Raw genomic sequence first — 15,015 nt, forward strand, 5'->3', positions numbered from 1 at the left:
TCTGTGTCCTCTTTAATGATAAACAGTAAAATCTACATTTTAACAAGTTTATAACGACTGTCGCTAATGACCTTTGATGTTGAAGCAACGTTAAATAAATAAATGTATGTATGTATGTTTATGCACAAGTAATAATGCACATCATTGGCGTTCCAGTAGTATTAGCCAGTGTTCAGTCAGACTGAAGCAGAGTTGGACAAAACCGAACGATTGACGAATAAATTTTCACTTCAATCATTAATGGTATGGACATGATATTTGGTCCCCTCAGGGTTTCAAATTCATTTACCAATCCTCTCCTTTTTCCACTCTCACCATCGCCTTTTCAGCGGGACCTACTGTTTATGGTGGGTTCCGAACCACCTTTTGCCAACAACACGTGAAAAACACCCTGGGTGGGTCACTTTCCGGTTTTTGACCAGACGGTCACCCATCCTAGTGCCGGTCACGTTCCACGTTGTTTAACTTCGGTGATCTAACGAGAACCGGTGCTTTCAACGGGACTACGGTTGTTGGCACTTCAATCATTAATCACAATTCACAATTAAGGTACGCGCACACTAAGCCGCACCGCGACGCCACGCCGACCGCCCGCTTCCGCTGTTTTGACTTTCTTCTTTCATTTGGTCTATAATATAAACTCTGTTTACGTGCTTTTATGTTTTTTTCGATGATTTCTTTTCTTAATCAACGATTGACGATTAACTTCATCAATCGATCGAATCAGTCTCCGATGATTTCTTTTTTTAATCAACGATTGATGATTAACTTCATCAATCGATCGAATCAGTCTCCGATTTTTCGATGATTTCTTTTTTTAGTCAACGATTGACGATTAACTTCATCAATCGATCGAATCAGTCTCCCATTTTTCGATGATTTCTTTTTTTAGTCAACGATTGACGATTAACTTCACCAATCGATCGAATTAGTCTCCCATTTTTCGATGATTTCTTTTTTTAGTCAACGATTGACGATTAACTTCATTAATCGATTGAATCAATCGTCAATTTTTCAATGATTACCTTTTTTTAAATTTTAATCAATTAACACCCAACTCTGGACTGAAGTGCTTTCACCATATCGTGCAATACAAATTCGTGTTATTTCGACCGTGCATTGCAATGTAAGTTCCCGTGCCTCGGCATTAAAGGTACAGACACATTACTATCGCGTCACGTGTAATCACGCGCTATCATTTAAGAGTATTAAATAGTAAGTAGTAAAACCGACTAATTAGATAGACACCTCCAGCCATTTCGGCTCGTTGCGTGCGGCTCCGTGCGAAAGTTAAATTATACGTTGAACAGCTCCATTAAATTTGTCTGTAAGTAGCGCGGCCCGATAATTAGTCGAACTTCGTATCTCATTAGAAATTGTAATGCACCGGTTGTTCCGCAGCTGTTTTCGGTATTATTTTATAATTTAATTAGAACGTTACCGAGAGTCCATTACCAGCCATTAGAGGGGAATTCTCGTGTAGCGGCTCTAAAAACAAATGATTTTTACAAAAAATTTTCCTGTGCTAATGGTGTAGGAACGAATTAATGCCGGAATGTAAAAGGATTCCTTTAATTACGGTTCTTAATACTTACTGAGGAGATACCAAAAACTATAAAAAATGGACAATCTTTTTAGAAATTATTCTACGTTGAATCCTTTGTTCAACAATGTGTAACAGAAAATTCCTTCCTATTCTATTTCCTACGTTTGCCCTAACTCTTATACCATAACTGCCGAAAGGTAATAGCGATTTCGAAGGTATAATATAATTGTCTGTCATGGGTTCGTAGCCCATTTCCCGTTGAAGGGTTCGAAGAAAACAATTTCGGTCGTCACGCACGAGGGAAAAGTGTAGGATTTCTCGACTATAGCGAGATATCTGGAAGGGTCGTTGCGCGACTAATGCGGCCGGTACACTTCCGAGGTATCATAACGGGCTACACACACAACGTGGCCGCAAAATCTGCTCAGTTCTCGTTTATGGAACGACGGGAACGCGTTTAGAGGAGCGATAGAGGGTCGGCGAACGGTGCGGGGCTTAATTACGCGCTACCTGGATCTACGCGTCCGGTAAATTGCTATTAGCGGTTTCGGGGGATGCGCCGGAATTGTCTCAGGTATCTTTGTGTCGTTCCGAAAAATTGCTCGGCTGGCAGTGATATTAAATTCCCCGTGGTCGCGACAAATTGCGCGACTACTTGATACCATAATTCTTGTCCCAGCACTTTTTCGTTCGCCGCTACCCTCGACGGAAATTGTTGCTGTTAAATGTAAATCCACTGTCGGAATTAACAATAAACCTGCCCGAGCACAAAACATACAAACGTGAAACGCCTTATAGAAGTTAAAAGATTGAGTTTGCTTAAACTTTGTAGGGTTTAATCAGAGTCGTGTTGAGTTACAATTGAATTGCACACACGAATTATAATTACAAAGTAATTCAGTTACATTGTATTCAATTATTTCGTAATTCGAAATTCAGTCACTTCATTCAATTACATTACAATGTATTTCGTAATTCTGGCCCCTTATTAGTACAATGTAATTCGATTTTACGATTGAATCACAAAGTACAGTGTAATTATGAATTATATATATGTAAGAAGAATAAGAGGTGGAAAAAAAAGAAAAATTGTATGATCAAAATTAAACTTGTAATTTCTACAGAAAAAGAGTAACACTATTTAATAGGATGGACTTAAAACAAGAAGAAGAAGAATGTTGATCATCGTCGCATAAGAAAACATCCTCATAAACATAAACATAAAGTTGAGATAAAAATGAAAGATATTTTTCACATCAAGCGAGTAATGTACTCATTGAGTAGATTGCATTAGATTGTACTTCAATTATATTTAGTAATTACCAATTAAATGAAGTGAATGCTTTGAATTATGTAATGCAATTACAATGTAATTCAATTACAATGTATTTGAATTAGCACAACTCTGGCTTTAATACATCTTCTATAATTTAATTCATTACATTTGGTCACACCATACGACGTTCATCTTAAACCAGAGCTTCATCTAAAATAATAGAAACTTCGAATGCGTTGTTCAGTTATTGCGTGGTTGAATTAAAGCGAGACACCCCGTAGATATATTCATTTGTCCCCGTTGCCAATGACGGAATTCGCGAGCCACGGGACCAACGAATGCGCTGATTTATTATCGAATTAACCTATTTATTTGTCCACTGCCCATGCGGAATTCCTACATGCCGGTGTTACGCTGAATGAAATTCCTAACATTATACAGGCATTTGATTGAAAAATGTTTACAACGTTTACGAAACAATTTCGTGAATATTAGTAGTGAATATATTCACTAATCCGAATCATATAAACTCGCAATCACAACAGAGGGCAGCAATTAATTGAATTCCCTCTGCAGTTTACCTAATATCCCGTCGATGCGATACGTTGGAAAACACATAAAATTCTGTTACGCGCATTCCGGCTGGAAAGCTGGAAAACTTTGTAATTCCAACACCGGGCACCACGAACAATCAAATGAACGGCAGAGATGTAATTCGCCGTTGGCATTCGTAATCAACTTCGAGTTGCAGTTTTACTATCCATAAGAACTGGAATACAAAGAGTTACTACTTTCACGGGAGCGAGTAGTAGAAGTCGATGCTTGATCAGCCGAATATTAAAATTACTTATACATAGTTTCCCAGAGTCTACGTTCCCGGTTTCCATTGTTTTCCACAGCAGGCTTTAAATGATGTTTCTGTTTTTCTGTTAATGTTTTACTTCTAATTGTTGAGCAGTAACATTTGTTAGCTTGCAAATACAAATGTGTTTCAATTTTAATGACTTCATTGCGACTCATCGTAAATGTGCATGACTGTGATTAAAATGAACCACTTCCCCTCGAGAATCATGCAATTGATTGAAAATTATTCTGTACTTATTAACTAACAGTTATAATCTTTTTGTGAAACTATGCTATTGGTATGCCTACACGACCAACTTTATTATCGCCTGGTAGCGTACGTGTGTTACGGATTTGTGCATATGTTTGAAAGAATAAAAAAAGATTTGATGATGAAAAGCCGTTTCATCAAAATATTGTTACGTGCATTCGTTTCATCTGGCATCCGGAATTTCTTTTTTATCGTGACTGCACGCGCACGTCGCAAACGAAGAAGTAGAAGCCGACCTTTCGAGATTGGCAACTTCATTCGACTGCTTTGCGAGTTCAAGATTTCTTATCAGCTCAAGTGGGACCCTTGCTACGTAGACTTCGCGCACAAACCCTCTCCCCATACTTCGCTCTCCCGACTATAAACCCATTTCCCTCGTCGCCGGATGTCGAAATCCATTTCGCTGTGCACGGCACCCTGTCGTTCCGAAGTATTACACACCGTTGCGCGTCCGCGCGACGACCTCGAAACTTTCTTACGGCGAGTTTCTAATATTCTTTTTCACGGCGAATCGAATTTTCACTTGCAAATCGGGGCTCTCGCGCTGCTCCCCCTCGTAAAAAGAATCTACCCCCTCCCCATTTTCACGAAATCCAACATTCGAAATTGTCCCCATCCGAGGCGACCAAAGATCGATGTGACACGAGGGGGCATCTGCTGTCTGACAGCGACATTTATTATGTAATAGGGTTTGTTCGAAAAGTTCACAGTTACCGTATAGTAACACCTCATACAATTCTTTATTTCTATCCCATTAAAAATGATCTAAACTCTTACGAGAACCTTCCGGAAAGATTACTGAAGACTGACAAATTAGATTAAAGTTCACCGTGTTGTAAAAATTTAGGAATATTGTAGTGGATCTCAGAACATCTCATTAAAAATATCGTGACCTCTTCCGAGGCCTGGAATGTCTGATTAAACACTGGGCTGCTCTTTACTTTATCGGACTCAAAATTTGTGCCTTTCTCCCATAAATTATGATGTATTTGGTATGTAATCCAGTAGATTTGTGCCCGGGGCGGCTGCACATCGAAGTTTCGATCCTGTAGGATTAATTGTTCAGGAGTTATGCTTGCTTAAAGTCGTGCATTATTCAGTGTTTTTGGTAGGTTATAGCGCCGCCATATTGGTAGTGACTGTTGCGCGCTGCTTACCGTGTTGGTCGGCGATTCTGCTCGGTAAACGGCTCGCGGTCGTCACTACAAATCAATATGGCGGCGCCCTTACCTGTCAAAAACACCGCAGATTAATCAACTTTAAGCAAGCATAACTCCTAAACCATTGATCCTACAGAATCGAAACTTCGATCTGCAGCCGCCCCGGGTACAAATCTACTGGATTACATAGCAAATACATAATAAATTATAGGAGAAAGGCACAAATTTTAAGTCCGGTAAAGTTTACTCAAACACTGTGTTGTACTACTTACATCCATCTTCCTGCAAGATTTCCCAACACCACGGCTTTAAATTGCGGTTCACCGTGCAGTAAATCTTATAATAACGTAAAGTTGACATCCAGAGCGTATCCGCAAAACATCAGGTTCGCTATCGTCCCCGACGAGAAGAGGGAAGCAGTAATGGATGTCCGCGACAGACGGCCGATATCCCCAAGATGATCGCCGGCGATCAATGGCGTTATCTATAATAACGATTTACGTTTTCCTTCCAGGAATCCGAACGTGATCGATCACCATAGCCGAAACGACACACTTCTGCCCGCCAGCCGAGAGAAAAGCAAATTCCGCAGCCTGATCTGGGATCAATACGATCCGGTGCATCAGAAGTACTTGGAAATCGGTGAGTAGTCACCTTTAATTGTTAACACAAATTAAAAGAGTGTGGCGTTCATTATGATTACACTGGTCTCTCATAAAACAGTAATAGATTTAGGAAAATTTAACGTGTCTTGATTAGTATAACTTAGAAGAAACATGTATAATATGTCGACCTTCAAACGACCTTCGGAAAAATTATTCTTCTAAAAGCATAAAAATTTTTAGTTTTTTTCTCGACTTGTTTCGATTTCGGATACGCCCTGCACAGGGTGTTTAAACGAATTTTTGGCAGGCTGAATTGATGACGTTTGAAAGCGATTTGATAGGAAGGGAACGCGTTTCTCAATAATTTCTCTTGATTCTGCGGCGTGAATGTTCGCCGCGAGGCGAGCGCCAAGCCAGTAGACGATTCTAAAGAACTCATTAAACGAATCCTCGAAGCTATTTACAAGCCAGGTTGAACCTCTCGCCTCAATTACACTTGGCTGGATATCCTTTTTTATTTCAATTAGTCCGCTACATTTTTACACGGCGGCACCGCTGCGCCGCGCGTTCCTTTTCCTCCTACTTCAGATGGGGTACGCGGCGCATCAAGAGAATCGCCGTCATGAAACACTCCTAATTAGCTTAATTAGTGCTCTCACATTGCCTTCAAATGCTAATGGAATTATGCCGGCGTTCGTCGTAACGTTACGTGGCAAAAAAATGCGTGGCGCGGCCGGGGAAAAAAGATGTGGACGAAGAAAAGAGCGGGGAAGAGAGACACGGAGAGAGGGAAGGAGGGAGATGGAGGCAAGCGAAAAAAGAGTAGGGGAAATAGAAGGCAAGGGCGAGAAAGAAGGAAGTACCGGCGGGGAAAAAGACCGCAAATTCTTTTTCAGGTCAAAGGGTTCCTTTCACGTCATCTGCCGCACTCAAGAGCCGCTGAAAATAAAAATGACCTCGCGGAAAATCTCCCTCTCTCTCTCTCTCTCTCTCTCCCGGTTCTCTCGTGGGCCGGACAAGCGAGTCGGCGAGCATAGCATCGTTTCTGCCACGCTACTTCATTTTCCCAGTTTTCTTTCCACGTACGCGCCGCGATGAAACGTGGCCGCCGGGCCTCCCTTGATACCGGCTAATTCGACTCGCGCGAAATTATTTCGCGGCGAATTTTTCTCGCGAAATATTCAATGTACTGTCGCTGAAAAAGCCAGACACGCTACTTACAACTTATTCCAGTAAAATGAATTAACAATAAATAGGAGAAACTGCAAGAAAAACTCGAATCGTTGGTATATATTGTTTAAACAAATAACTTCTGTTAAAATATTCTTGCGAGACAGAATTCCCCATTCAAGAACACACAAGTTAAAAAGAAATTCAATTGTTTTCGACCTCTGGTTTCCAAGATATCTAATTAAATGTGATTTCAACCCCTAATTTTGAGGACTGTTTTCACCCCTTCGATGTGGATGGTCGCAGATTAAAAAAAGAACACGTGTCAAATATTTTTTTACGAACTACGTCTCACATAAGTTTCGTAAAATTCGGCTTGCTAGAGGAGAAACATTGCATATGCGGAAAGTAGAATTGGTTGGCCACGATCAGACACGTCAGACGATTCTGCACACAAATTCCAATTTTAAATGTTCTTTTGCCACAGTAGATTTTTGAAGTGAAACGTTTCTGGCTTTTATCAGGCATTACGGGCAAACCAGCTATTGTGGGTCGAATCGGGTGTTATCAAGGTTGAGATTAATATTACTCCCGACCGATTCGCATATCCTGCCGGTAATAACGGGCTGATGTAATCGTCCTTCGTAGTCCATCGAGGCCGGACGACCGCGATGAAATATTGAGCTGTCAAGTGTGTGCCAGAGGTCTATGATACTTGAGTGGACCAGAAACCTAACGTATCAGACGATCGTTTCACTAATGAGTGATCAATAGCCGCGCATAATCGCGCCGAATGCTGCTTAACCGCACGCTCGGCCGCACTATCAGCCGGCTCCTATGGCGCGTAATTTATTATTATCGTTAGCCCTGTCCCTCGAAATTCATTAGGCGCTAATTAACTCACCCGCTATTAACGATATCATCGAATTTCGCGAGGACCGTTAACGAGTGTCCTGGGACCCAACTGACACCAATTACTGCCTACACTTTCGTATCGTTATAGTTTCAGCTTTAGACCGGTTCCGCTTTCAACAAAAGTACTTCAAAGTCCGCCAGGATTATCCCAGTTATTAACCTAATTTCAATCTAATCCAGGATCGTCCACAGTTCATCCTGCAATCCTCTTCGAAATCAAATCTACATTAATGGTTGTTACTTTCCCTAATTTTTCAATTAATTTAGCATATTGCGAAAATGCGTAATTTAGGTACAGTAGAAACTCGATTAACCGGCTTGATCGAGGGACAAACAGCCCGGATAAATGAAGGCCCGATGGATAATCGAGACCCGAGGAAATAATTAAAATGTACATTACATTTCAAAATAAATTTTTTATTTTTGAAAATTTATTTCCCCTCGTAATATAATCATATTTAAACTCATATTTGTTAATAATCGGGATCCGGTTAGAGTTGTCCAGTAGAGAGTTGTATTTTAATTATATTGTATTTCAATGACACATATGATCATAATACTTAGTAATTGAATTAATTGAAAGGTTTGAATTTCGTAATTCAGTTACGACGTAGTTGAATTATTTTATAATTGAAATACAATGCAATTCAATTGTGTAATTGAAATACAGTGAAATTCAATTGTGTAATTGAATTACAATGTAATTGAATTAGCACAACTCTGACGGTATCACATCAGCCCGTCAGTTCCCCGGGACGTGTCTCGAAAGAAGATAGAAGAATGGTGCGCGCATTCGTATGGCAACAGCTCCGAAAAAGATTGTCGACGGTTTCCAAGCTATTCGAATGGTACATGCTACCTGAAGGATCGGTGGGCGCGGCACAACACAGGTAAAAGTCGAACAGACACACCGGAACACGTTCGCCGCGCCACCATTTCTCAGAAGACGGTGAAAAATCACGGCGGAACGATGGCCCGCATTCCGCCTCGGATCGTCGGCGGTTCCTCGCCATGATTCAAGAAAAAAAAGAATCGTGGAAATAGACCGGATGCGGAGCGAGCGCCTCGTGATTAATTTTTTTCCCTTTGTCTCCCTTATCTGACCGAATGGCCCCGGGCCATCCGCGCGCCTCGTCGCGAGCTTCTTCACGGTACGAAAGAACTTTTTCCTGTGCATCGAAACCGTCCGAAGACCACACAACAGCAGTGGAAATTGTGCACATTTTGTGGAAATGACCGAAACTGGTGCAAAACGATATACAGGACGACACTCGTTATTTGAATACCTTGAATACCTAAACTTCACCTGAGGAAACCAGAAATTTTTAATATTTTTTCAATACAGTCCTGTAGATTTCGACGAGAAAATGCCGAAAATCGAAGTTCTAATTTTAGGAATCCACTGGTTCAAAAGTTATGCACGTTTAAACTTGATCATCTTGCATGACTTTTGAACCAACGGATTCCTAAGATTAAAACTTGAATTCTAAGCACTTTCTCGTGAAAATCTACAAATTTACATAAATAAAAGTTAAGAATTTCTGGTATCCGCAGGTGAAGTTTAATCTGAAATTCGATCAAGTGATGATTTCATTATACGAACTCCTATTATTTGTCGATTCTATTGTACGAGCTCCTGTTGTGTGACGAGAATTTGATTGTATTTTGGTCGCGTTTCCGTAAATTGATTTACGGTGAATGCAAACGCTTCTTCGGGGGTATAATTGCGCGTAACTCACGATCATCCGTTAACTTCGACCTAAACACATCCTGCTTCGCCATCGATTAGGACCCTTGCTTCTCGAGCACTGCAGCAGGATCAACCGCAGGACTAAAACAACGCTAGACCGTCATAATTTACTTGTAGTACACGTCTCGGCCGTTTTCCATCTTCTGTACTCACCGCACGTAGGCAAACTCCCTTAACCATTCGAACAAACTTCCTCGGCTCCGCGAAATAATTCTATCCGCAACTAAACGCGACGATCGACCGGCTTCTTCGAGATTTTCTACGAGCAAATCTATCGAACTTCGATCGTAGAATTCGGACCGTTCAAGGTCGCCTTTCTTACCGTAAACCCAGTGCCGGATTAAGACTTTTAGAGGCCCTCAGCATCTGAAAGATTTGCAGATTCATTCAGGATATTCTTCCGAGAATTTTTGTAACATGTACATTAACAGTTTAATTTAATTACACTAGGTTTACGGGACCCGTCAAAATGGCAAGGTTCTAATATTCTTAATTTGCGATTATTAAGATTGTACAGATGCTTCCCTGAGGAATTATTTACCAAATTCATTTCTTGGGGTATATACTATTGGAAAAATGCCCAAAAATTTGGACAGACACATTCTTGTTATGTTTATAAAATAATCTGTAATAGTTCTTTCTAGACCTCCGTAAACCTAGTGTTAAAACAAGTAGTTTCTCTATTTGTTTTTTCGAGTTAATTTTTACTGATCAAAATACGAAAGTACGTTAATAGAATCACTCAATTGATAGTGATTCGCAGACTAATAATTATTACTCGCATACTTTCGCAAGCTAGCGTAACATCAACCCTTCAGTGTCACCGACCCCCTCTCCCCGCGAACGTTTTCTCGAGCAGTTTGTCAGACAGTGTCGTTCAGCATTCGGAGGTGGTCGGGCGCAAACACGGTGCCACGGTGGTGCAGTTTCCGGTTCCTCGTGGCAGAGGTGTCGTGCACGCGATCGCGTAATGGGGCTGTCGTGTGCCACAGCTGCGACGCGGCCCGAGTTCGGCTATTCGCGAACTACACGCGAACGCGTTTGCCGCATCTGTACGATCTACATCCTCTGTGGAGTTCTCTCCGCCCACGTGCGACGTCTTACCATTCTCGACGATGAAACATGGCTGGAAAAAATTTGGAGACATTTTATTAGAACAGCCACGTTTCCGTAAATGACCCTTGACATTGAAAACGGAAAATATTTAATTCCTCGCCGGTATCGATGACCTTGAAATATGTCATCGATCTGAACAACGTGTCCCTTGGCTTTCAGATAATGGAAAAGAGTATACAGCATTGTATTTAAAAAATTGAAGTTCAATCTCATGTTGTTCCTGCGGATGTTTATGCAATTTGCAATTTCTTTAAACGAATTTTAAGAAAGTGGAATCAAATAGAATCTTAATTTAGTGTTGGTAGCGCTCGCAGGTCTGGAATAAATGAAAATCGTATTAAATTCTGTCAAATTTTATACTCCAGCATTTTCTTGAAAATTTTCAGGAGCCATAAGTGCATAAAGATGTGTGGAGACATTTCAGTAAAACATCCACGTTTCCGGAAATTACCCAGAACATTGAAAATGGAAAAACCTTAATTTCTCGCCGGTTTCAATGACCTTGAAATATGTCATCAAGGTTATGGATCTGAACAACGTGTCCCTTTCTGGCTTCCAGATGATGGAAAAGAGTATACAGCATTGTATTTAAAAAATTGAAGTTCAATCTCATGTTGTTACTAGACTGCGGATGTTTATGCAATTTACCATTTCTGTAGACGAATTTTAAGAAAGCGGAATCAAATAGAATCTTATTTTTAGTGTTGGTAGTGCTCGCAGGTCTGGAATAAATGAAAATCGTATTAAATTCTGTCAAAATTTATACTTCAGCATTTTTTGAAAATTTTCAGGAGCCATAAATGCATAAAGATCCGCAGTCTAGTTATTACAAATAGGGGAAACATTGAAGGTGGCGAACGTCACCGGTCCACCCTGTACAGGCGGTATTCGTAATTTTATGAATTCATCAACAAAGCGGTGAGGATCGAAAAGATTCTAGCGTCAGCTGCCGGGCAACATTATCATTCCGCATATTCGTTTGCAAATTAAATTACCCGAATATCGGGGGCTGAACGAAAACGGTGTACATCGCCGGGCAAAAGCATGGAATATGTATAGAACGTTTTCAGCGTATTTCACGAAAGGAATAGCAAAAGAGTGCCGGCGGCACGTGTGCGCCACGGCATATGTAAACCTCTCATTGGTATTTTTCCACGGCACGCCCGGTCGGTCAAAGTAGATCGGAAATTTACCATGGAGCGGTCGTAAATATAAGAGAAAAATAATTCAGTCCGCGATACCGTAACCGCCCGCCCCTAGATGAATATCCAGTGACAAAAATAACTCGCGGACCCTGCCCATGCTTTCCACTACACACATATTCAAATCATACAAAAGGCGAAAAAACCGGAACCGATAAATTCCCAGGCCAATACTCAATTGGTAGGTTCTGATTCGATTCCGTGGAACGTTTCTGTAGGATTTTATAGTTTAATGGAGATTTATGTATTCATTTCAATTTATCCAGCACGTCAAAATCTCGTCGAAGCTTCCTTTGACAGTAATGATCTTTTCATGGAAATTTTGTCAATACATTTGTCACATTTTTCTGGTTAAAATGAGACCAAACACGACACTATTGACATCGTATTTACCGGTTTAATTCATAGTACAGTAATAACTTGATGTATGTGAAAAATATATGCGGTGGTGTGAAGACTTTCTCATGGAACTTTTTCCAATTTTCCGGATAAGAATGAGACCATAAAAATACGATGCAATAAAAAACAATTTCGTCATCGTTATTGTGTCTTATTATATCAAATATGGAAGAATATTGTTTTTGTGTACGTAGAACGCGTACATCAAACTATTTAGCTGGCAGGCTATTTTATCATCAGCTTTCCGGGTGTATTCTCGAGCGGGACTGGGGAATGTTTAATAAAAGCCCTATTATAAATTGACGTCGTTCAACGACGGGAATCTGTATCGGTGTGCTCGTGTTAGCCGTTATCGTTAATCCGACTTCGATACCATGCCCCGATACTGAAGCCGCAGGCGTGATCGATCAACCTGATAAAGCGTCCGTTCATAATTCGCGCGAGCCGAGTGTCGTCGTTTCGCTAGTCACCGGCCTAGAAATTTTCCGACCTCGAAATCTGCCGGACAATCTCACCCAGTAACAAACATAAACTAACCCACCCGCGATAGCCAATAAACTATTACAGCAATCATTTAGCTCTCGATTGGCGACAGGAGAATCGACCTGCTGTGATCAGACAGCCAGTGATTTTCGATTTTGCTAATTGAAGATATTTTCCACGCTCGCAGAGAACAATTAGCGAGAAAACTTTTGAAAAAACTGGACTTTTTTGTGCAGGCTTATTTCGAAAATTTAAAACTTTTTCACGAAAATTTTTTATCAAATCTATGTAAAAATAATTGTGCAACTCAATGAAATGATAACAAAAGCATGTGGAGAATTTCAGATTAGTTAGTGTAACAGTGCTTCCAATAAAAAATAAAGAAGTCGATAGTTTTGATCGAAAGAAGCAACTTTCTGTTGAGATGTTTTCCAGTTGATAGCCAAAAGTTTCATGAAAATATTGAAATTGAAAAATTGAATTATGGCCAGGTTTTCGTGCATGCTGGACCATTGCGGTGGATTCCTAAGATTGGCGAACTCCGTGTTCTGCGCTATTAAGTTGGCCGAATCTGCTCGAATTCCCAAGTTAATCGCGGAAACGGAATCCGAGTTGTGCGGCGAGGGTTGCCGCCCCCGCGCGTTGCAATTCGCTGGTTTGCCCCTCGTTTCGGTTGGCCGTCATAATCGTAAAAGACGCGGGGGTAACGTCTCGCCCGTTCTCTCGCTATAAATACGTACGTTTACTTTCGCGTGAATAGAGGAACGACGAGATCATGAACCGGCGAACCGTTCCGTACACGAACTATTGGAAGAGAACCGACGCGGACGCAGTCGATCCATCGTTCCGCAGTTCCCGCGAACAACTGGTGGACGTGGGTCGTGACCCGTCGGCTGCAGTAACGCCCGGAAAAGGAAAAAAGGTTTAAGACTGAACCATTATGGCGGAAGCTGCCGGCGAAACGGCGCAAAGGTTCGTTAAACGCGACTTCAACTGCGAGCAGCCATCCTGCAACATTTTCCTTCGGCTTCCCCCGGGGGCTGCGGCCCGCGAAGTGAGAGAACGCCTCGGGAACGCCGGCACAGGAAACGCCGGAAGTCGATAATCGCTTGTCATGAATCCGAAATTACACGGGGATATTCTGCCACGGTACATTTAGGGGGAATGCAATTTAAGGGGATAATACCAGCCCCGTCCAGAAACTACAGATAGGAAAAGATTCTAGCGCGTCTCGGATATATACTGCGCCCCGAATCACTATGCTTCGCCGAATTGTTTCCGCTGTACGTTCGTGAAGTCACGGAGACTTTATCGCAGAAAATAAGACGCGCGGTCAGTGTCGCCAGATTAATACTTTCTCCCACTCTACCCTTCCCTTAATAAAATTATTAAATCAATTTTGACGCCTCCAAAAAATTTTGTTAAAGATAGTTTGAATTTCACCAATTATTACATTAATGAAACCAATTTTAAAACTTGGCGAGTCTAGTAAAGGCTCGAACAATTTCCGCGCGGTTCACCGTTTGAATATTTATAGTTCAGGATAATGCTATTTGTGCGTATCCGCCTTTTATGCGACACTTCCTTTGACACAGAAAAGTTGCAGTAGTAAAAGTGGATGCGAATACCGTAACGCTATCGTTGTCACAGAGGAGCGGCGATAGTAAAAGTGAACGTAAAAAAAAAAAAAATATGCTCTCGCTAAAAAAGAAAAATCGCAATACTGAAAGTCAATACGCACTACATACGCTATCGTTGACAGAAGCCCCGTGACAGTAGAAATCAATGTATTTGAATAGGGTAGTATTTCCGTGCGGTTACACTTCGTCGTTTTTTTTTTATAGTTGCATAGTCAAACACGGTATGAACGAACCAAGATAACGGCGAACAAAAATTTGTTGAATTTCGCTGCTTGTAAACGAGAGCAGATAAAAAGATGAACGGTGTTTGCTGTTCTGTACACTGACTTCAAACAGTGTAGGGTAAAATAGCGTTCGAAATTTTTGGAAGATTGTCGAACTATCGATACCACCGACCCCATTCAGAAGGATCATACCCATCACTACTTTTTACTGCAGGATAATTCCTTGCGTGGATACTCGTTGATACGTATTCATATGTACCATAAATAGAATTATACTTTGCTATTAGGAGTCTATATTGATTCGAAGAATCATACCCATCGCTACTTTTTACTCGAACTGTACCCAGCCTTGTCAACGCGTCGCTATAATTCTTTGAACAGTTAATAATGTTTCATTATTTCAGTTTCAGAGAAA

At 41.1% G+C, this 15,015-nt stretch overlaps 1 protein-coding gene across 3 annotated transcripts in view; it reads left to right on the plus strand.

Moving 5' to 3' along the window:
* Nlg-4 (neuroligin 4) overlaps positions 1 to 15,015 on the plus strand; it is a 511,553-nt gene that overhangs the window by 441,797 nt on the left and 54,741 nt on the right. For all 3 annotated transcript variants that reach the window (XM_076431568.1, XM_076431570.1, XM_076431569.1), the window contains exon 10: positions 5,611 to 5,738. In XM_076431568.1, the coding sequence (XP_076287683.1) occupies positions 5,611 to 5,738 (128 nt within the window). The remainder of the gene's footprint in view (positions 1 to 5,610; positions 5,739 to 15,015) is intronic.

The sequence above is a fragment of the Lasioglossum baleicum genome, chromosome 10 (assembly GCF_051020765.1).
Source record: "Lasioglossum baleicum chromosome 10, iyLasBale1, whole genome shotgun sequence".
Taxonomy (NCBI): domain Eukaryota; kingdom Metazoa; phylum Arthropoda; class Insecta; order Hymenoptera; family Halictidae; genus Lasioglossum; species Lasioglossum baleicum.